The sequence below is a fragment of the Sciurus carolinensis genome, chromosome 7 (assembly GCF_902686445.1).
Source record: "Sciurus carolinensis chromosome 7, mSciCar1.2, whole genome shotgun sequence".
NCBI classification, from domain to species: domain Eukaryota; kingdom Metazoa; phylum Chordata; class Mammalia; order Rodentia; family Sciuridae; genus Sciurus; species Sciurus carolinensis.
The window spans coordinates 45,423,356-45,447,739 of NC_062219.1; the positions used below are offsets into that span (position 1 = coordinate 45,423,356).

The window sequence follows — 24,384 nt, forward strand, 5'->3', positions numbered from 1 at the left end:
GTTTTACCTTTTGGCTCTCATGTATCATGCTGCTAGAGATACTGGTATGGCCTGCATTATTTAACTGTGGTTATCTTAAGAGTGTTTACAGCAGAAGACTTCAACACAGTTTTCAACTGAGAAAATTTACTAGGCTTTTGTTGTTCAAAGACTTTTTCATTCTTGCCTTTTACCATCTGAGTCTGGAAGCAATTTCCCCCCAAACCCTTAAAACCTCAAATTTTAGAGCTATCTTTTACCTTTTATTTCTCTTTGAAAACTGGGTCAGTTGTTTCCTATGCTCATATCTTTCCTGTAGTGCTTTGCCAGAGGAAGTTCTCTTGATCCTGTCAGAGTCTGATGTGGTTGAGGGTAGGTGCCCTCCTCCACATGAACACTCAGGGCCCAGGTTCCTTCCCTCATGTGAGTCTCTAACTCCAGGGCCTTAACCTCTTCTGTACTCTTGACAGAGAAAGTAGGGAGATTGCACAGGAAGGCTTTTAGGGGCGGGATCTAGAAGCAGTGTATGTTCTTCTGCCCTCATGCCAGTGTCTAGACTTGGAGGGTATTATAACCCTCCTTTAACTGTAAAGGGGGATGGGGAATAGACTCTCGCTCTTCCCAAGGGGAAAGAACACAAGGATTGGTGAACATGCAGCAGCTACTGCCACAGGCTGGGGCTATATTTGGAAGTACCAGCCCATAAGTAGTGATGAAAGCCATGAGTAAACATGGGGATCGCCCAGCAAGAGGCATAATGGGAGTCAGGAGATCATCACAAAAAAGGGCACTTTCTGGAAGGATTGTATTGGTAAAAATAATTTGTGTAACTTAAGTTTATAATGTTTAGAAAAGTTACTACTGTGTTCATAGGAAAGTTTAAATATGTGGATTTAATGAATGGAAAACTAACTTTTTCAGAAACCAGTGTTTTCATTCCTTGAAGTTAATGCAGAAAAAATGTATATTAACATAATTTTATGACTGTTGAAGTCTATGAAAATATAGTAACTGAATTTTAGGATTACTGAATTAAGATTTCTTTTTATTTCTCATTTAATTAGTACAAATTTATTGAGCATTTAATGTATGTCAGCCAGTGTGAAGATAATACAATAAGTCAGTCACTCAAGGAGGACCTAATTTAGTAGGAACAAATAAAGAAAGTAAATAGATACCTAAAAATATCAGAATCTTGAGATCACAGGAGTTGTACATTTAAAATGTTACAGCCTACAGGGGGACGCAGTCTGGAAGAGAAAATTTAGCATTGATTTTGAAGCTTAGTTGATCTAGGTTCAGATCTCAGATCAACTGTCTCAGTGTAACCTTGGTGAAGTTAATATCTAATCTTGTAGCTTTCTTATTTTTAAGTTGTGATAATAACACCTACTTTCAGGTTTCTCTGAATAGTAGAGATAATATGTATAAATCTAACACAGTATTTGGTATTAAAATGTGTTATTTTTATTAACATAGTTGAAGAAGGTAGGGTTCACATTAGATTGGAAAAATGAGTTACCTTATACTAATTCATGAGTTCGTTTATTCAGTGGTTATTTTGTGAACCATCAGTATGCACAAAGTATTGTGGATTAGAGAGAGAGAAAGAGAGAGAGAGAAAACACCTGTTCATTTTCTAAAGCCCTTTTCAGTTTTAACAGAAGTGTTTGTTACAAGTCTACAGTCTGCAACCACCAGGTTTTATCAACTGCCTTCCCCTCTTTCACATGCCCAGAGACTTCCTAGCATTGTCCAAATCCTCCTCCTTTGCTGCAGAGATTTGCCTCACTTCTTATTCCACGTCGTCGCCTCTTCTATCTACTCCCATTTTTCCTCATGCTCATTTCTTCATCTCAGGAAACCTTTTTGCTTTGCATACAACTCTTCCTTGGTCCACTTCCTTAAACTTAATTTCATTTTTTTTTTTCTGGTTACCTCAGGAATAATTTACCACCTCCTTTCTGTCTTTCTGATTCACATCAGATTATATCCCTCATAGATATCCTGGTGTGTCCACCGAAGTTTCTGTCTCCTGATACGGTTGCCAATACTGATGCCAGCATCCCTTGCACACCTACTATCTGGCAGGTGTTCTCTTGGGCCTCCTCACCCTCCAGCAATTCTATTGTAAAATATTTGGAATCAGGGACTATTTGAACCCCTTTTTGAATTCACAGTATATCCTGTGCACATAGGAAATAGCCTATAAATATTAGTCGATCAGAGAGAGGAAGAACAATTAATTTTACTGGGTATTAGAACTATTTTTTAAATTATTTTATATGCGGGTATATTTTGTTTCATTGCCAGTATTGCAGAAATACTCCTTTTTTATGATAAATACAGAGTCTCACCTGATTATGTATTAAATGGGCTTTTGTGGGAACCATGTACTACATCACGTTTCTGGAAAATGACTCCCAAGTTCTAAACAACTGGCTTTGCAAAAACCTTTTTTGCACATATTATAAGATGTAGACTGTCTTTTCAGAATTTTCTCCTCTTACTAATTTTTTAAAGGGGATTTAGTTTTTAGTAAAAGCACTTTGTATTTCTTGTTCAATGAATTTTTTTTTTCCTTTTGCCACAAAGATTCTCAAACTTTTTCATCCTCGGGGAATGAAGTAACTGCTAGAGCCAACTGGAAATAGATCGAGGATTAACAGATATAGCACATGTTTGCTGATGTCATAGGACTGTGACTTGGGAGAGGCAGACCTCCCACTATAACTAAAAATGGAAGCAAGTGCAGATCATACACATTTAAGGATCTTTTTTTTTTTTTTAACATTTCTTACTGTCAATGAATATAACATTATTTTGGGGACATGCTGAACATTTATCAGTTTAAGAACAATATCTGAGTTATGTCACGTCCATACCTATCCTGCCACCACCCCACTTAGGACTTTTGGGCCTCTTTACTGGACCATTGCACTAGCATCCCACCCATCTCATATGCATTTCTTCTCTGTCCAACCCACCACCAGGCCCAAACCTCCTCATACTGCTTTTATATAAGTGTTCCTCAAAAACTTTGCAGGCATGGTGGTACATACCTGTAATCCCAGTACCTTAGGAGGCTGAAGCAGGAGGATTGCAAATTTAAGGATAGCCTTGGCAACTTAGTGAGACTCTGCCTCAAAATAAAAAATAAAAAGGACTGGGGATATGGTTCAGTGGCTAAGCACCCCCTGGGTTCAATCCCCAGTACCAAAAAAAAAAAAAAAAAAAAAAAAAAAAAAAGTAAATCAATTCTTATATTTCCTGATTTCCTATCCTTTCTCCCCCAACTTCTCTTTCATGATTAGAAAAATCAAAACAAAATAAGTAAATATACAGAAAGTTTTTGCTCGCCATTTCCCAAAGTCATCCTCACCTTCTACTTTCCACAAGAATATGTTTTCATCCACTTAAAAATGTCCAGGTGTCTTGAAGGGTCCAATTTAAAAGTTGCTTCATAGTGTTTTCCTGGTCATCTTTTCTATCACATAGACAAATACCCATTTTCCTTAGTTCCCTGGGAACTTTATACTTATAGAACTTAGCATATGCTGCCTTGAATTACATTATAGCTGGTAGTTTAGAAGCTTCTTAAGAACAGTATCCGTATTTGGTTTAATTTTATATGCCTTTTAGCAGAGTATGCTCACTGGAGGAGCATAAAGAGTATTTATTCAACAATTGCTTCTCTTCAAGATAAACTAGTTTCAGTATACCTCGTTTGAACTTGGTATTTGTGATGTTACCTTGTATTGTGCCACATTTTTTTTCTTCTACATTCTCAAGGTAAAAATGAAGTCCCATTTTAGTGACAAGTTTAATCTGGGTTTTTATTTGAATTTCACAGTTAGCGAATTTCACCCTCTCTCTCCATAGCCTTGTGTGCAAGCTAAACACAAGGACCACCATACTAGCAGCAACGAACCCTAAAGGCCAGTATGACCCCCAGGAGTCTGTGTCTGTGAATATCGCCCTCGGCAGCCCACTTTTAAGTCGATTTGACCTGATCCTGGTTTTGCTTGATACCAAGAATGAAGACTGGGATCGTGTAATTTCCTCCTTTATCTTAGAAAATAAAGGTATGTGAAAATACACAAATAATTCAATAGTAAGGAAAGATTAGACCTAACTAAAGGAAATTTCTCTCGAAGAAAATTAAATAAATCCAAGATCCCCTTTCTTCCAGGCAATAGAGAGATGCTTAGACAGAAGGCAGTAATTGAGAGAAGTTGGTTAGGAGACCCCAGAATAATGAGAAGGGAAAGAGGCTTTCTCCACCTGAGCTTATATATATCCTTTGTGATGAAAGGGGGCTAACTCATGATATAAAATTACTGCTCAACTCTTGCACACAGAGAAAACTGAACTGAATTATGAATTGAAATCTCTAAATGTGAGCTTTATATTTGTTACTATTTGTTATTATGAAGTAGACCAAAAGTGTTCTGAATAATTTTAATCCCTGTGGAAGCGTATTTTTATTGAGTTTATATCCTAAGTCTGTCCATTCCAGAACTGTATCTATACAAAAAATAGGGCTAGATTTCAATGACCACAAAACCTAAGTGAGTACAAGAGGCTAGGTATGGTGTCACATGCCTATAGTCCCAGTGCCTAGGGAGGCTGAGACAGGAGGATTGCAAGTTCGAGGCCAACCTCAGCAACTTAGCAAGACCCTGTCTCAAAATAAAAAATAAAAAGGACTGGAGATGTAGCTCAATTGTAAAGTATTCCTGGGTTCGTTCCCCAGTACCAAAGATAAATAAATAAAATAAAATAAAATTATAAAAATGAGTATAAGAACTTTATCAGATCCCTTAAGATGATGTATTTTCCTGTTCTTAAATTTTACTAACCCAACACATGATATACAGGTTACCCAAGCAAATCAGAGAAGCTGTGGAGCATGGAAAAGATGAAAACCTACTTCTGCCTCATTAGGACTCTCCAACCCACACTGTCTGATGCTGGTAATCAAGTTCTTCTCCGGTACTACCAGAGGCAAAGGCAGAGTGATTCCCGGAACGCCGCCCGGACAACCATCCGCCTGTTGGAAAGCTTGATTCGATTAGCAGAAGGTTTATTTCTTTTGATCTGTGATACTTCTCTTGAGTGCCTACTGTGTGCAAAGCATGCAGCTTAGCACTTTGGATTCAAGGATGAATTAGAATAATCCCTACTCTAAGATGCTCACAGTCACTTAAAAAGTAAAGGCTCAGAGCCCCAAGACCTCCACTCATCTGAAGACAGATAATGGATGTCAAGTAGACTGTTGTATCATTAAGAAAGAGGAATCTTTGTTGACATCTCAAGACCTCCCATAACTTCAGATACCACTATTTAGAAAGTCTGATTTCTGATGTTTTCTCAGTTCTATTAGCATTTTTAGTGGGACACTTACTTGTTTAGAATTGCTTCCCATGTAGCATCTGTGGCTTTTGCTCAATATTTGCTGGGCATGACTAATCCCTATTGTTTAAACAATCAAATCAACAATGCTATGCCCTGTCCCATCCCTAAGGCATACGACTTAACATGTACACATACAGCTAATGCTTCTCAAACCTTTATTTTCTAACATTGACTTTTACATTTTAGACTATGTTTAATATTAAAAAAAAAAAAACACTTCACATGAACTTAATGTATCATATGATAACATAATATAAGCTTAACAAAAAGTATTACCAAAGTAATGAACCTCATTTTTTCCAAAGATTTATGTCTAATATTAGGGCAAGAAATACCCAAAGTTCAAGCTTGCTAATTCAGTAGTTTTGAAAAGCTCATGAATCATAGATTTTTTTTAAAAAATTGAATTGAGAAATGTTTTAATTTCATATATTTTTATAATAGATTAAAAAGCAAGGATTAAAAGTTGCTAAATATCAAATATATGTTTCTATAGCCCCTTTCTATACTGTCCAGAATACTTTCTCATGGAAGTATACAAAATTGCATAGGGTGTGCAGAAGGATCAGGCCCATTGTTAGAGAAACAACCATAAAACTGGTTGCATGTAGACTTTTGTGCTTGTTCTAATAAAATTAATTTGTTATTAGTAGTTCATTCATAAAGCACAATTTTTTGTGTGTGAAGGGGAGCATGGAATAGAGAATTACTTATATCATCTTAATAATCCTAAAAAACAAATTCATTTTATTTTCTTAGCTCATGCTCGACTAATGTTTCGTGATATTGTGACTCTAGAAGACGCTATAACTGTGGTTTCAGTAATGGAGTCCTCAATGCAGGTAAAGATATTTTGTGTATCTGATGCAAGCTTTGTTTTAAAAAATCTGATGCAAGCTTTCTTTTAAAAAAAGATACTATAAAGAGTTATAAAAATGATACTATTCTGGACCTACTAATTCCTGGAAAATTAGCCACAGATAATCATTTAAAAGAAGGGGGAAATGTCATGGAAACCTTTCATTGCATCATTGACATTGCTTTTGCCCATTGGTGGAAAGTAGTGGGTCTCAGTTCTCAGCACACCTGAGGCATATTCACAGTCTCTCTAGTGACAGTGTGAATTCCTAAAGCAATGATTGCCATCCAGAAATGGGAAAGAGAACTACTGAAATGTGAAAAATTTTCTTAGGTGATTCTGATCCCCAAGGTGGGGGTGTTTAGCACTAGTCTTAGCCACCTGGAAGCAGAGGACTTTTGTGTCCTTGCCATGTGCTGGATGGCCTGGTGACTCTGGTATTTTCTCATTCCTTAGGGAGGTGCTCTGCTGGGAGGTGTGAATGCTCTCCATACTTCCTTTCCTGCAAATCCGCAGGCACAGTACCAGAGGCAGTGTGAACTTATTCTGGAAAAACTAGAGCTTCAGAGCCTCTTAAGTGAAGAGCTTGGAAGACTTGAAAGGTGAGTAAGGAAAACCAAGAAGGCACATAGTGGAAATACTTCTCTGGCATTTAGTGAAACAAAGGAAATATAAATTGAATAGAATCTATCTATATTGTCTAAAGAGCAATATGTCAGTTTTCTATTGCTGTAAAATCAACCACTCCAAAACCTGAGTACCACCATTTTAATGCTCACTTTCTGGGAGTCAGAAATTCAGGCAGGCTCAGGGGAGATGTCTTGCTACTCCATATTGTATCAGCTGGGGTGACACCTCGGGAACTTAGCTTTCTTATGACTTGTGAAGATGTGGATAATAGACATGACAGACACATGGGAAGGAATGTGTTATACAAATCAGTCAAAGCATGGACTCTGCCTGAAGAAATTTGGCCATAACTTTAATGTTTGCCTATTTCCTGAATACATGGGCTTATGAAAAACTAGACTTTGAGTCTGTACCTGAGAAAGAGTAGTGAGGAATGGCAAGATTGCTCATTCAGCCATCTTTATGATAATGTGAGTGGCTTAATAATTGGCCTGAAACTGATAAGTGGAATGCCTGTGGAAGTGGGGCAACTGCAGAAGCAGAATTTGGGGACCATATTGGGATAGTTGACTGTAGTAAGTAAAACCTTGAGAATTCTTCTCTTGGTGTTTCTCTTCCATTCTCTTCCTTCTAACAGCATTCTTCTTCATTTGTAAAACCTCATCAGAGGGGTTGGGGATTTAGTTCAGTGGCAGAGCGCTTGCCTAGCATTTCAGTCCTCGGCCTTGAAAAAAAAAAAAAAAAAAACACCTCATCAGAGTCGTCCTGGGGAAGTCAGGGGTGAAGGGACTAGCTTTATTCTACCAGTGCCCAGATGCCAGGCTGCAGTTAACTTACAGTCTGTATGAAATCAACCCCTCTTTCTTTTGGCCTGTCATCTCTTCTTATGATCCAGAACATGATAGTTTATGGGCTGATCTAGCCAGTTGTTTCAAGCTCCTCCTGGGTGTGGCTTACCCTTTGGAGGAGCTGCTCATTTTGACCTGTCCAAGCTACCAGAAACTGACAAATGATGAATTCAAGAAAGGAGAACCAGTGTTGTGTGTTAGAACAATGGCAGTTGGATTGCCAAATGCAAAATGACTCTCCTAAAGGAAAAGAAGGCAGGGGGTGGGGGCAGTGTGTGACTATCTGAAAGATAGGATTCTGCCATAAAATGTTCTTTCTTATTGTATTTCTTCGTAATGCACAGGCATGTTCTAATGTTTATCTTTAAAGCAACAAAACCAGGTGCCATATACTGAAAGTCTGAACCTACTCTTATCAAGTGAAAAAAATATAACTAGCTTATAGGTTTTTACCCTTTAGGAAAAAGTTCTTTATTCCTTAAGGAAATCACATAATTCAATAAAATCATGGATATTTTTGTCATACCTTCCAGAAAATGCTTTACTAGAGACAGCCTGCTTCAAATGATGACATTCTAGTACTCCCTTTTCTGGAAGTCAGAAAGCAGAGGGCACAAAGATGCTGTCTTATAGGAAAGTATAATAAAACTGCAGAAACTTTTTATATGTGGGAGGCTTTAATTCCTGAGTAAGAATTAGATAAAAAATAATAGGGTGAAATTATTCTACTCCTAAAATTTATTATCATTTAGTATATTGTTATGAAGCTTTAACAATAGTGAGTCTTCCTGATCTCTGTTTGATTCTGAAGGGTGTGCCAAACAGCAGTAATTTTGAAAGCTACTTGATTTTTTAATTATAACTCAAATTAGCACAATAAACATGGAATTGCTATATTAATATTTCCAAATTTTCTGTAAATGACTATAACTCAATATTTTCTTAAAATTTTTGTTTTTTTCTGATTATAAAGTTAGTACATATTCTTTGTAGGATATTTTAGAAATGAGCAGTAATTAATTAATAAGAAAAAAATCACATGTAATCTTATTTCGCAGAGATAGATACTATTAACATTTTAATGTATGTAAATATATTTAAATTTATATTTCCTTCCAATCTCTATGATTATACGTGAATTTTGGAATAATTTTCTCTTCTGCTTTTGGCATAATTCTTTTTCAGATTTAGTACACGCAAACAGGGTCATACCACATTTTATATCGAGAAGATATTTCTAGGTTGTTAAGGGCTTTTTAAAGGTCATACTTTGGGAGTACTACAAACTCTGTTAGAAATTTAGTTTCTAATATGCCCAATATTTAGAGTGAGTATCACTGAATAGATCATTCAGAGAAGGTAGGCTTTAGCTCTCTGGCAGATTGATAGAGAGCCACTGCCCAGATCCATGTAGAAGCGTGGCTGAACTTTGCAGGAAAGGGTGTCCCAGTCACCTGGGGTTGTCCACTGTGAATGTGACTGTTCAGGGGGCAGTGGCAGTGCCAGCATAGAGGTATTATAGAAACTCCATTCCCGGGGAGAGCAACTTCTAGATGCACTAAAATCTAGTACCTTGGTAGGGCAAAGAGATATGAGATCATAAACTCCAGTCTTTTATTTTGGTTCTGATCTGCAGAGAGCAACCAGTCTTATATTTGAACATTTTTGCATGAGAGATAAGACTGAACATTTTACACTAATCTCTAATCCTAAATAAATTAAATGAACTTTCAGAGAGATCTAAAATTGTAGACCAACTGATTTTCTTAATTTTGCTACAATTTTAGGTTAAATTAGAATGCTTATCACAGCACTAAATTTTATATTGATTTTTTTTTTATAAAGCATAATCCTTTCATTGCCCTCAGAAGCTATACTTGATATTAACTTGGAATTATGTTGGATTTAAACCTTTCAGGATGACATCTCAAGAGACTAAAGAGATGAAAAGGTTAAAGTAGATTTTCTTTCCTTCAATACTTGTTTTCCTTATTTGTCTCTGCCCCAGGTTACAGAATGAAAGTGTGTGCCAATCCCAACCACGGGTAATAGAGGCAGAGACTGTTCCAGGGTCCTCAGGAAATGATCCAAGAGAAGAACCAAAGTGTAGAACTTCAACACAGCAGGAACTAAATTGTAGCCCACATACCTCCTGTCCTGGAGGCAGTCCTCAGGGAGGCCCACTTCTAGACCTCCAGCCCCACCTGAGGTCTGATACATCTACAAGTAGAAGACATTCAGCTGAGCACAAAGATGGCAGAGATGACAGTTTGGACTGGTTTGACTGCATGGTACCAAATAAGATAGAACCTAAAAACACTGTTCTTGTGTCTCCTGGTCCCAAAGCAACTGAAAAACGCATGGCTTTGAAAATCTCTAACAACAAATCTCAAGGTAAGGAAAAGAGTGGGCCAGGCCAAAGGAACAAATTAGAAGCTGGGCGGCTTCCATCACCAGGAGCAACAGATGCTCCACTGACACCAGGAAGTGTGGAGGGTAAAAAGAGCAAAAGGAGAGCACTGGTGTCTGAAGCAGCAGTCCCTACTGATGAACCCAGTTTGGTACTGACCCATCATGTCCCTAGCAGGCTGCTCAGGCTGCGCAAGGAGAAGGCCCAGGTGTCATCCAGAAGTGCCACCAGGCTGCCTTCACAGCCCAAAGACCCTTCTGCTGCTCAGTCCATTCCTGCACACGGTCCAGAAAGAACACCAGAAATATCCAAAGGAAAGAGATTGAGATCCCTTGCTGAGGAGCAGGAGCCTGAACTTGAAAGTGTTAAGACTCCAGGTCTCCCAGTAGCCAAACTAGCAAAGTTTACTTTCAAACAGAAATCAAAACTGATCCACTCCTCTGAAGAACACAGTCATGCATCTCCTGGCACAAGTAAAATAAAAGTTTGTAGTCCTAAAATTCCCCAACATAGAATACGAAGAGAAGCAGCTGTGTCTGTGAAGGGTCCAGAAAAGCTGACCTCTTCCTCAGGAAACAGAAACTTCAGTCGGCAACAGGGTAAGACAAAGGAGCTGTTACATCAGCCACCAGAGGAAGATGGATCAAGAGAGGAGAAGGGATGTGGCCCTGAAAAGAGGGTTATTCAGCCTGCGTTGGAGCTTGGGAACAAGACTGGGCATTCTCATCTCACTTGTGAGACAGACAGAAAGGAAGAGGTTTCATCTAGTAAGAAAAGCAACAAGGTTCACGCTGGCACATTGGCCAAATTGGCAAACTTCTCTTTTACTTCCCTGCTGGAATCCAAATCAGAGTCCCCTCCTCCTCCTCCTGAAAGGGAGAACTGGGGTGAGAGAGGCCCCAACACGCCTCCTCCAACCACAGATCCAATGCTCGGGAGTAAAAGGAAATCTTTTCAGCTTCAGGGCTCCACTGAGAAACTGATTCTTTCCAAAAATTCTCTCTTCACTTTATCGGAACTAGATGATGAAGCATTAGATTTTGACTGGGATGAAGAGATGAGAAAAAAGCCATAATTATAGAAAACTTTCTGATCAAATTCATAATACCTTTAGGATAACTCAACATAATACCTTAGGATATCAGTGTAGTATTTATAAGTGTATGAACTATCGTCCATTTTGAGTACCAGCTTCCCCATCAAGTTTTGTATTTTCAGGTTTATTTTTGTAACTTAAAAAGTTATCTAATTTGGGTAAGAGTGATAACAGCACTTGAAATGAATGGATTGTACTTAATTTTTCAAATGAAGTATTCCCAAAGATGTTTTTGTTTTTTCTAATCTAGGTTTTTGTTTTGTTTTGTTTTGTTTATGAGGAGGGGCTTATTTCCCTGAAAGGTAGCACTCATCAATCCAGCAAGGCAGATGAACTCTTCTTCTATTTTTTCTTTTGTATCTTTACCCAGGATGTACTAAGTATTGTGAATATTTATTATCACTTGGAATGATCATGTGATTTTTCTAATATTATTTTTGTGTTTATTCTCATCCACCAGATTAAATGTGACTAATGCTTTTCTGTCTTTGAGAGAGAGCCTTACAATTCCATAAATTGATCCTAAAGATCTGGCAGCTAGTCAAATAGTAGGTTTCTGAAGTACTGGCCTTTTGGGTTTCCTTTTTTCTTGAGCCAACATTATGTGCCTCGGGTTCTTTTTTCTTCTCTGGGACTACCTTCCACACAACATAAATTGTGTGGTCAGTAGACGAGAGTGTACCATAGTCTCAGTCATATATCATGTCACATGTACCCAAGTGGTTAATTTGGAGATGTGATTCCTGCTAAGCTATGATTCATTTGTCTTTAAAATCAAGAAAGTGATTATATTTGACAGGAATAGATAACTCAAACTGTTTTTCTGTTTGCATTTAAATCACTCTTCCTTTGGATTCTAGCAGGGTCCTTAGGATTCCTTAGTTACAGTCTTTCTTTTTTGAATTATGCATTTGTACCATTATGATTGACTCCTTAATCGTCTGAAGAACTTTTGGGCATGAAAATTATCCAAAACTATATGTAATTTGCTAAGCTTTTACTTCATTAAATTCAGAGAAAAATTCAAAATTTGGAAAACAAATTTTTCTTAAGCATTTAAAGATTAATTCCAAAATTGACTAAATTTCCTGAAAAAATTTAAACTGTGATAACAGATTCAGTATGTATAAGTCTTTTGAAGTCTTGAAACAATAAACAGGTGATAAAATATATACACAAGCAGTGATCATAAAATTTATTATTGCATATTGACTTATACCTGTCCTAAAACATCAAGACTGTAGGGCAAGTAATTTATTATTTCTTACTTGTTAATAACTTCCCACATAGTATGATTCTTAATCTAATATATTCCTAATCTTTCAGTATTCTTTCTTTCCTGGGTTTTATTATTCTTCCTACAACAAAAAGGGGAAAAAAGGATTTGGGTTTTTGACCAGTTGAATCTAGTCTGGATATGGTTGTTGTGTAGATGAGGGTAATTCAAACCTGAGCCACAGTGTGGAGCTGACTTTTATGTTTGAAACTTGGTATCTTTTGTAGTAATGATGCATTAGATTTTGTATGATCAACAGTACCTAACCTATTGGCTTGTCATTAGGGTTGTTATCATTATTTAATATGTTTGTATTCTTTATTGGAAATCTTGAGTCTAACAGTTTCATTTCTTAGTAGTAAGAAATTCAATTTTTGTAGTTTTTAGTAATTAACTTGTCAAGAATATTGAGTTCATTTTTTAAAATACAGTGTTTATTTGTATCTCTTCCTTGGTCTTTTGTGTAACCACTTAGGCCATTTTCTGTATGATATTTGTGTCCATCATACTCCTGTTACTTACATTATGCTAATAACAACATCCTATTATTTATTCAGTTTTAATACCTATTGCCAAGATCATCTGGCCAAAGTGTGATTTCTTTCTTCTTATTCTTTAGTGCATACCCAGATAGAAATAACTACATATAGCAATATTCTCAACAGACAAAATTATTAGAAGAAAAAATAGTGTAAACATTGACCTACTTACTAAAAAATTAAACTTTTAGCACAGCCTGCTCTTGTACTGTGACCACCTTGATGTACTTTTATTTGATTCAGAGTCACACAGCTTGGTCAGTGGTCCCTCTGTGCTGACTCCAGTATCCCTTTAATACCCTGTTGTTTGAGAACAACAGGGTCTTCCAGACCTGCTTTTATTTTTTTCCTCCCCCATATTGCAGAATCAGCCAGCCCCAAGATAGCTCTGTTTTCTTTAAGGGTCAGTGGTATTAGAGACCAAATTCTGGGTCTCAGGGATGCACAAGAGAGTCACTAGTGAGCAAAAATTCTACCACTGCTATGGGGTCCTTCTTGGTGGTTTCAGAATGGAAAATGTTTTAATATGTTGAGGTCACATTTTATCCTGCTGCACCCTACCTTTCTTACCATATGTAATTGCACTAGAATGAACTCTCATATGGGCTTTGATGTATGTATCAAAGAAGCACATAGGCAGGGGGAATGTATAGAATCTAAAAGATCATATTCCTGGTCAGTAAAGAAAGCTGTAAAAATTAACCTTTAATTTCCAAATCATCATACCAAAATGTTTTATCGCCTTTGGAATCCTTAATATCTACTTAATTTTTTGTGAAAGAAAAGAGTAGACTATTATAACTATATAAAAATTGAATTTTCTGGGACTGGAGTTGTAGCTGAGTGGTATAGCACCTGTCTAGCATGAGTGAGGCACTGGGTTCAATTCTTGGCACCATATATAAATAAATAAATAAATATCCATTAACAACTAAAATATTGAATTTTCTGACCCTATAAAAGATTAATCTTCAGTATATATTTACATTAAAAATTTATGATAGGAATGTTGTTGTTATAATTTTCAGTATAGAGATACAGGAAAACCAAGCAAATTATTCTGATACTTTAACTCTTAGACTTTTTCTGGAGGCATACCAAAATTTTAATAATACTCATTTTTGGTTAACAAATTTTAATTCTAACAAATCTACTTATTCTTTTTTGTATTTTAATTTTTTTCTAGAGCCAAATAGGGTCTTTAAAGAAGTTGTTAACTTCCAAAGAACAAAGACAAGTTAATGACAGTTCAACTCTATGTATTCTTTATGTGCACTTGATTTCAATCTCTTTCCCAAGTGCTAACCTACCTGGAAGGTAGCTAGAGAAAAGCTTGGGTCAACCACAGGAGGATGCCTGAAGCTCGACTTTAGCCTGTCCACAGCATTGGAGAGTTCAGAATCCACCTGCTCTGGAAATGAGATTACTAGGGAATACCCAGGACCCTGTGAGCCTTTCAGATGTAGTTTATCAAGCAACTTAGCTCCAAGCCTAACAACCTCACAGGTGGGAGAGTAGGCTGCTGCTGGTTACTCAGTGTTCAGACTAACATCTTTCTTATCTGCTTTTCATTAACATACAGGGGGGATTAAGGGCTCCTGGCTCGTGTTAGTACTCTCTCCAGTTGGGGTTTTGCTGTCATTGTTCCATCTGTGTGCAACATAGCCTGTGAGGTACGTGTGGAACCATCACCCACACAAATCCTCTTTATTGTCACTCAGAACATACACAGGAAGTAGTGGTCACTACCCTTATGACATACTTTGTTTTCTTAAATCAGTTCCACAGACAACCTTCTTAAAGGCTTAAAATGCATCTAAGGATGATATTTGTAAAAGTGTACTTGACAAATGTTGAACTAGATGTAATAAAATTGTTGATGTGTCTATGTAAATTAAATACTCTGATATGAATTATAGACCAAGGAACAAAATAGGGTGTGTACACACACACATACATACTTACCTTGGGCCTGCTCTTACCAAGAAGTAGGGACTAAATTATTTATCTTATGAACACCACAAATTATTTTTAGGCCACTTTTTCTGTTTGGTTGGAACCTTAATGCCTTAGCGTAGTTGAGCCACAGAAAGAAAGTATGTGTATCAAATATATTTTAATGTAGGGATGAATGTGGTTTAACTTAGGGTTTTCACAATAAAGCAAACTAGTGTTGAAATTGCTTAATGTTCCAGATCTAACTTACGTATCAGTTCCTACTAATCAGGTGAATTGGATTCTAGAATTGGCCTGCAGTAACTTTGTCATGATCAGCGATTTCATCCATAAAATCAAAGAGGATCAGGCCTATTTGAATCAGGTATTGTTGAATTACAAAGGAAAACGTCAGAGGCTAGCTGAAATAAAAGTAGGTTTGCTGTAAGGGTATAACAGGGAGCCTCATTAAGGACAGGAAAGTCTGACTGGGTCTATATGACTGTAGAGCTGGAAAGTCAGCCCTGAAACTCTTCCCTGTGTCTCTCCTGCGTCCTCAAGGTTCCTTCCTTACTGCTTCTCGGTTAGTGGGCTGGTTTCCCGCCCCCTGGCAACCTTGCTCTCTGCTCAAGACTTGTCCACTCCAGGTCCCTGTAGCTTTTGGTCTGCTTTGGGGCCTGATTCCTGCTCTGTCTAACTCTTCCAAATGAGCACCCATCTTCATCTCACTGATTCCAGCTCTGTGCTTTTTATTTCAAAATCTTGATTTTGTTCACTTTGCTTCAAAAAGGAGTGGATAGTAGGGTGTGAGTGGACACCTGGCATAAACCCAACAACCTGGGCTGTGGACAGTCTCTTGAGTGGGAGGCAGTGGCTGGCCCATCTACCACACCGCTTTCTCCAAAGGGTTTTTTGCCTATAAGTCCTATAATTCTATAAACCTTATTGATTCTATTCTAGTGCTTGAGTTGAGAGAACATGTTTCTGAAGACACTTGGATCATCTTTCCCAAGAGAGCCAGGTAAATGGCTAGCTAACAGCAGCCAGGTGCTTTCTAGGGACTTGAGCAGCTCCTGGCCATGCTACAAGTGCAGATGAGACTGCAGGCCACAGAGATAGCTGTTTGTTGTGTCACTGCCTATCAAGCTTCTGTGTTCCTATGCTTCAGTTGCTCATCACTGCCACATCATAGCTGTTAAAAATACTTAGATGAAAGTCAAAATAGATGGGAGTGTGTGAAGGGTATTTCCCTGAAATACATTTAGGAATACTCTGCAATAAAGGTACATTTTTACATTTTCCAGATTTTGAACTTTATAATTGCCAACAAAGCAGAGACTAAATCCACTTTGTAATCCACCTAAGTATCTTAGGCCTTCTTTAATCCTTTTTAGAACTATTTGGAAGGAATGGTCCCAAATAAGTGAAGAAGTAATGCAATTTCAGTCTTTAATGATTATTTTATCATTGTTGGAAAATTAAATTTCTTTTAAAGATGGAAGACCTAAGACCATCTTGAGGAATCTACCATATCTAAGATGATTTGCTGTCTCCTAGGGTTTTCAGTGTGAAGCGGGGAAAGACATTGTTGCCTAAGACACTGGTTCAGTCAGCTTTTTGCTATTGTAACCAAAAGACCTGATAAGAACAATTTTAGAGGAGGAAACACTTACTTGGCACTCACAGTTTCAAATGGCCAATTCCATTGCTCTGTGTCCAAGGTGAAGCAGAACATCATGGCAGAAGGGCATGGTGGAGGAAAGCGGCTTAGGACATGGCAGTCAGGAAGCAGAGAGAGTTGTGCTTACCAGGAACAAAATACAAATCCCAGTGGCACATTCCCAGTGACCTCTCTTCCAGCCACACTTTACCTGCCTACAGTTACCACCCAGTTAATCCATATCAGTGTATTAATCCCCTGTTTAGGATACAACTCTCATCATCTAATCATTTCACCTCTGAACCTTCTTGCATTGTCTCACACATGAGCTTTTGGGAGACACTTCACATGTAAACCATAATAGGCACACTAAATCCCCAGTGAGACTCCTCATGTAGAGCTAGCCCCAAGAATTGGTAAAGGTGGAAAAAAACTAAGGATCTATATGTATATCATGCTCCATCCTTGAAAGAAAGGAAGGGTGCTTGCCAGACACCCCAGTAGTTTCTACCCCAGTATCCTGACTCCTTCATGAAGGCCACAAAAGTAATGAAATTTTTATTTCAATTCCATTTGTGGATATTGTAATAACTGTTCACAAATGCTAAAATACCCTGGCTTTCAAAGAAACTTTGAACCAAAATTAAGTTCACAAGAAATGAAACTTTTCTAAATTGGTTTTAAGTACTAATTTTCCCCAATGAGATGTTAATTACAATATAACAATAATATTGACCATCATAATATTAATACTTCAAGTTCTCAAAGCACATTTAATACATAAAAACACTTGATCTTAACAACACAAGTAATAGTCTTAGTTCAGGTAACATCCTAATGAGGGAAAAATCTCCAACAATTAAATGGCTTTTAAAAAATAAACATTTGAATGAGATTAGATTTAGGAACATGTACTTTCCAACTCCTTACCTCAGTTCTTATTGCTCCATTTAAGATTATCAATAAATGTGTTTGAATGTGCTAGTTACTCTCAACATTTTTAAAGTGTTATTTAATGTGCACAGAGATCTCTTAACAGGTAGTATCGTCATTTTACAGATCACGTGACTGCCCCTTAGAGATACCAAATGACTACACTTACATTACTGATTAAAGCTGTAATATCTATGTCAATTCATAAAGTGAGAAAAACAATTAGCTAAAAGAAACTCCTTACTTTGCCATGCTCTTCATACCCTTCCTGCCTCCATACATACACCTCTGCCAGGATCTGCACTGTGTCCTGCGTTCTTTCCATTACAGGACAGGGCTGTTCACACTGTATCCCAGAAAACCCTTCCACCTTGTGCCAGTCCCATCCTTTCTTGCCTATTCCAGGACATAGCTCTGGCAATTTCCATGCACTCGTGCTATGCCAATTCACCCCCCTCAGTATCATTTCCACCAAATATAAGCATCCTGGCATTTCTCCTATCTTAAAAACAAATCTCTTGACTCTACTTCCCCTTTAAGCAAACACTCTGAGAAAGTGATGCCTGTTCCCTGGCTCCAATTCTTGTTTGCTCTTTCTTCTGAACCCACACCAGTTAAGGTTTTGCCCTAACTTCTGTGCTAAACTCTCTTATCAAGGTCACCAGTGACATTCAATGCTCTACTGTGGCCTTACCGTCCTTGATTCTGCACAGCTGGGGACTCCCTCTCCTTAATTAACTTGATATGCCCTTGTTTTACAAGACATTGTGCCTGTGGTCTTTCTTACTAACCTCTTTCAACCTCAACTTTTCCACTCCTTACCTGGTTTCTCTTCTCCTGAACCTTTAATGTTTGAGTGATCCAGGACTCTCTTCCATCCCCATCCATTTCCTTGGCATTTGAATCTTAGTGCTCTTAATATCCATTTATTACCTAAAGTTTTCTTTCTTGAACTCCACACTCCTATATTCAACTCCTATTCAATATTTCTACTTGGATATCTGAGTACATCTCAATTTCAACATATTTCAAATAAAATACCTGATCTCCCAAAATATACTCCATTCCTAGATTTTATCCATCTCAGTAAATTAAATGGAGTTCCATCCTTCCAGTTGCTTAGACCAAAATCTTCAGTCATCTTTCACAAATTGACTTTGTCTTATACTTCCCATCTAATCTGTTAGCAAATCCTGTAGAATATCTATTGAAAATCTATCTAGAATCTGATCATCTGTTCACTTCTCCCCACATTTGCTGCTAATGCACAGTCCAAGCCACTATGATGTCTTGCTTAACCAACCGGCCCCCTATCTGCCTAGAGTCTATTCTCAGTAGAGAAGTCTGAATGATCCTGTTCATACGTAAAGTCAGATCATGTTACTTCTCATGTCAAAACTTCTATGAGCTCCTCTTACTCAATAAAAGCAAAATTCCCCATTAGTAATGATCTTTAAGGTCCTGCATGTCTGACTGTCTTCTACTTCTTTGACATAGTACACCAATTTTCCTCATGTTCTCCCCATGTCTGCAGAGATATGATCCAGCCTCAGAGCTTTTGGCTTACTATTCCAGCTTTGTGGAATACTCTTTCCCTAAATTAGCAAAGATTCCTACCCTCACATTTATCCAGACTGTGAAAATATCATCTCTCAGTGAAGCCTGCCCTGTTACTCAAGATTTCAAAACGTCCTCCTCTTACCGGTTTTCCAATCCAGTGACTTTTTTTATCCTCTAACTTACTATAAAATTTACTCATTTATCTTATTGTCTGTTTCTCAGGTACTAACAAGGGGTAAAGAGACATCTGGAATGGATGGCAGAGGAAACAGCTGAGTTAACAGTTGCTTATTCCAGACCAGCTGAGGCTCCAATTGCATCTGCCACAGCTGCTACCCTAATGGCACTGCTAGTGACAGAGCTTGGGGTATTCCACTGACATCTTCCAGGACCTGATTGTTGCAGAAGTCAAACTGATCAATTAAATTGAGATTTGAAGAAGATCAACTATCTGCTTGCTTTAGGTCTTTAAGGGTGGAACTAAGTTCTGCTATTTGCTCTGAAATGCTTGTAATTGGAAGGGTGTATGTGATCAGTCATTGGATGAAGCCTGCCCAGAGAAGGAGAAATGACCTTGGGCTAAGGCTCTCTGTAGCTGAAAACAGTCTTTGGAGGGGAAATCAGCTATGAGCTTCCAGGTACCTACATCCTCAGCAGCTGGGGGAAAATAGGTCCATTGGTCTTAATTGGAAATTTGGGTAGTATACTTCACCACCTACCTTGCATTACCAGCGTCTGTCTTAGGGCTATAACTAGGGTGAGAAGAGGAAGGTGATTGATTTGGGCACAAAATTTAAGGGAACAAAACTCAGTAATCAAAGTAAATATTTTGATGCTGTATTATTAAAAATAGAAATACAAAAAAATCCATGATGAACACAATATCCAATTTTAAAATAAAGATGGGTGTTACTGATTTCTTGTTTTGCCTCACACTCCATTATGGTTTAGTATTGTACTATCTTTCTTCACTAGAATGAGGCACTGTGAGGGCTGGGGGTTGTCTGTTTTGCTCATTGATATCCTCCCAATAGTTAGTGCCTGGCACATAGCAGATGTTCAGTAAATATTTGTTGAATGAGATAGTTGACATTCGAGGAAATGTTTACCATTTTTCTGCATTTTCTTTTTCCCCTTTTCTTAGTATTTCTCCACCAACATTTACTGTGCATGAGAGACTGTCTCCATGTTAAAGTCAGGAGACTGCGCAGGGTGCAACATGTGACTAAGGGAAAGCACCTGATCAAAATAGGGTGCAATTTATTACAAAGGGCAATTTTGAGGTGTGTGCATTTAAATATAATTTAATTGTTTTCATGATAAGATTTAAGGGATGTATGTAGTGTGTTCATTGTACTGACCACAACTGTTGTCATCTTGTAAAACTGTAACAGTTTTTGGAAATGTTCTGTTTATCCCCCCTTCCAAGTATACATGGGTTTGGAATTCCATGACCAGCAGTTGAACAGAGTGGAAAGAGTAGTGGTCAGCAGCTCCCCACCCCAGAATCCTGAAGGAGAGATTCTAGGCTTGGGTTAGCAGATGAAGAGAACGCTTTCAGGACCAGACAACAGTTTTGCACATGATGTGAGAAGAGGATGTGGCCAGTCCTGCCAGGCCCTGACTTGAGTCCCCTCCTTCCTGGAGGGCCTGTCATCACAATACCCTGCCTTACCTGCTCCCCCAGCCAATTCTAACTTTTTAAATAAGTCAGCGAAGGGAACTTGTGAGTCTGTGGGTCAGATACAAACCTCATGAGTTGAAGGCATTCAACTTATTCACTGTAGAAAAATTTAGGTTGCATCCCGCCAAGGCAAGGCAGAAACCTCAAGTATCAGGTCTCCAATGTCTTCTAAAAACAAAACAAAGCAAAATAAAAACAAAACTGAAACCTGCCAAATGGAAATTTAGCACTGAGAAATTTCAGAAGCGGGTGAGCTGTTCATCTCTGGAACGAGCGATACATGGAGATGCCAGGGTGTTGAGGTGGTCCTGCCTCACAATGCGCAAGTACTGCTATCCTCTAGGATACGGTGGAGAGATCTGAGGAGCATGAAGGATCGTGTGCATATGGAGAATGAAGGTAGTGGACCAAAACTGAGCACCTACTGTGTGTTAGGGCATCATGTAGACACATGTGAGGTATATACGAGGTATATAGGTAGGTATTTATGTAGCTCTCACAGCAATTCTTACAGGTATCATTAACTGTGCTTTACAGACAAAAATAGGATGCGAAAGGCTTATTAATTCATGGTCACATAACTAATGAATGGATTGTGGCGGAGCAGAAACTCTTTGACTCCAAAGCCAATACTCTGTGAACTATCTCAGGACACCTTCCAAAAGAAATAACTGTTAGGGCAAGGCAGAACAACCAAACCCATAAGCTCATCTTCCATCCAATCATCACTCACTTCCAGAGATAGAGATGTATCTGTGGGGCAGCACTCTCCTGTTGGTCATCAGCCAGGGCAATGCCCCAGGCTGAGGGTGGTGTCCTTTACTCACTGTCCCCCACAGCTACTCACCTAGAGAGGGAGCCCTTATTGCCTTGGCCTTGGTTCAGCACCTAAAAAACAATGCAGTGGTACTTCAGGGTGACTGACCCCAAAACACCAGGCAGGACCATTCCCATGGCTTTGACCTGTGGGGCACCATCCACAGAGAACATGTAGATAGTGATGCCCATGGAGGATGGCAAGGGGACTGGGCAAAAGATTCCTGTATATTTTTTATTAAATGTATTCAAATACTCTTTTTCATGGACACTTTTCCTCACTAAAATGTCTTCAGAACTGGGCCCTGGATCACCAGCCTGAAGGGTTTTGTTCGTGTCCTGCTCTTGCTTGCCTTGAACAATGATTGCAGCGAGGAGTGAATGAGCAGCCCTGGAAACCAAATCTAGGTCAGTCATACTTTCTGCAGCTTCACACCACTAGGGGGCATGAAGTCCCTGAAAGAGGAACTACGGGGGCTGGGAATGCAAAGCAGGAGGCTTGCCTGCATTCAACTCTGATGAAAACATTTCTTCAAAAATCACTCTCATTTGGGAGTGGGCCAGGGGAACAGGAGGCCCCTCGGGAGGCATGCCATTTGATCGTTATGGAAAGATCTGAAGACTTAAAAAATGCCTTCCTAAAGAGTGATGCTGTAACAGGACTTTGAAGTCTTCTGAACCCTGAGGTCAGGTCCATTTTAAAGAATCAACATTTAATAATGCAATCCTTTGGGAGGTCCAAATCCTCAAGGTACTCAGAGGGGTTTTGTTCATTGGACACTTAATAAAAATCCCAGAATCTCACACAAGCAGTCCCTGCATATTGGTGTGGTATGTTGTAGCATCCTTACAGACATCATGGAAAGAGTGTGGGATTGGGCACCAGGCAGACTCTGCTCACTAGCTTTGTGACTGCCAGAGCTTGAACTTCTGAATGTCAGTAAAACAGCACACTATCTCCTTTATGAATAATCACCACCGAATAGACTTTATCAAGCACCTACTACATACCGGGAGCTGTGCTGGGCACTGGGGATACGATGAATGACAAGACAGACATGCTGGGCCTCTTCCCTTGAATGTCCCAACCTAGTGAGGATCATACCACCCAGGGCAACGTTTCTAATGTGCCCACACAGCAACTGTCTTGTCAAAGTCCCTTCACTCATATTAGTTCTTTCCTTTCAACCTGTTCTCTTCTTATCTCCACCACCTGTAAAATATGGTATTGGAGGGCCTGGTTAAGATTCCCTTTGGCAAAATGGACAAATTCTTCTTAGAAGAGATTCATTCATACTTATTTCCTTTTTTTTTTTTTAAAGAATACTTTTGGGGCTGGGGTTGTGGCCCAGTGGTAGAGTGCTTGCCTAGCACATGTGAGGCATTGGGTTCGATTCTTAGCACCACATAAAAAATAAAGCAAAGGTATTGTGTCTATCTACAACTAAAAACATATAAAAAAGAATACTTTTATTGTATGTATTTATTTTTATGTGCTGCTGCCAAGGATCAAACCCAGTGCTAGGCAAGTCCTCTGCCACTGAGCTACAGCCCCAGCTCTTCTTAATCTGCCTTTACTTATCTGTTTGCCTGACTGTGGTAGGCCTAGGGAATCTCTAATGGATATTCCAGGCCTTTATTGATCTCAGCCACCATTAATTTTTTTCATTTTTATATTGATGCATTATAATTATGCATAATAGTAGGATTCATATGCCATATTCATACGTGTCTATAATTGATCAATCTCATTCCTCAGTACCTTCTCTTTCCCTTCCCCTGATCTGCTTGCTCTAGTCCACTGATGTCCCTTCTGTCATTATCATCATTATAATCAATATGATTTTAATTAGTGCATTATACATAAAAATGGGATACATTATGGTATATTCATTCACCAACATAGCATAATTCGAGACATTTAATTCCTCAGTTCTTCCCTACGCCCTTCCTGCCCTCCCTGCCCCTCCCTCTCAATCTCCTTCCTCTCAATCTCCTTCCTCTACTCTGTTGATCTTCCTTCTTTTTTGATGAGATCCCCCTTTTTATTCCTCCTCTTCCCTCTCCCTCTCCTTCTTCCTTCTCCCACTACCCTACCCCCAGCATCTATATATGAGACAACATTCGATCCTTGACTTTCTGAGTCTGGTTTACTGCACTTAGCATAATGTTCTCCAGTTTTAATTATTTGCCAGAAAATGACATAATTCCATTTTTCTTTATGGCTGAGTAGAACTGCATTGTGTATATATACATTATCCATTTGTCTATTGATGGCCGTTGTGAGGTGTGCTGCTATAACCATTGGTATGTGTGTTATCACTGTGGCATACTGATTTTAGTTCTTTTGGATAAATACCACCAAGTGGGATAGCTGGTCATATGGTGAGTACATTCCTAGTCTTTTGAGGAATATCCATACTACTTTCCAATTTGTAGTCCCATCAACAATGTATAAGTGTAAGTTTTTCCCCCACATTTTCATCATCAATTATTGTTATTTAAATTCTTGATGATTGACATTCTAACCAGAATGAGAGGAAGTCTCAGTCAGTTTTGATTTTAATTTCCCTGATAGCTAAAGGATGCTGAACATTATTTTCATATATTTGTTGGCCATTTGTATTTCTTCTTTAGAGAAATGTCGGTTTAGAGCATTTGCCCACTATATGGATTAGTGTATTTTTTTGGTGTTAAGTTTTTTGAATTCTTTATATATTCTGGATTTTAATTCCCTTTCA

The 24,384-nt window shown here is 38.4% G+C and overlaps 1 protein-coding gene across 6 annotated transcripts in view; it reads left to right on the forward strand.

Moving 5' to 3' along the window:
- Positions 1–22,441, forward strand: part of Mcm9 (minichromosome maintenance 9 homologous recombination repair factor) — an 85,644-nt gene extending 63,203 nt beyond the window's left edge. For 3 of the 6 annotated variants that reach the window (XM_047559709.1, XM_047559710.1, XM_047559711.1), the window contains 5 exons: positions 3,862–4,064; positions 4,860–5,063; positions 6,157–6,239; positions 6,713–6,858; positions 9,743–13,094. In XM_047559709.1, coding sequence (XP_047415665.1) covers positions 3,862–4,064; positions 4,860–5,063; positions 6,157–6,239; positions 6,713–6,858; positions 9,743–11,219 — 2,113 coding nt within the window. In that variant the 3' untranslated portion in view covers positions 11,220–13,094. Of the gene's footprint in view, positions 1–3,832; positions 4,065–4,859; positions 5,064–6,156; positions 6,240–6,712; positions 6,859–9,742; positions 13,095–19,365 lie in introns of those variants that run through there. The other 3 variants (XM_047559716.1, XM_047559712.1, XM_047559713.1) reach the window with 3 other exon arrangements.
- Positions 22,442–24,384: the final 1,943 nt, after the last annotated feature.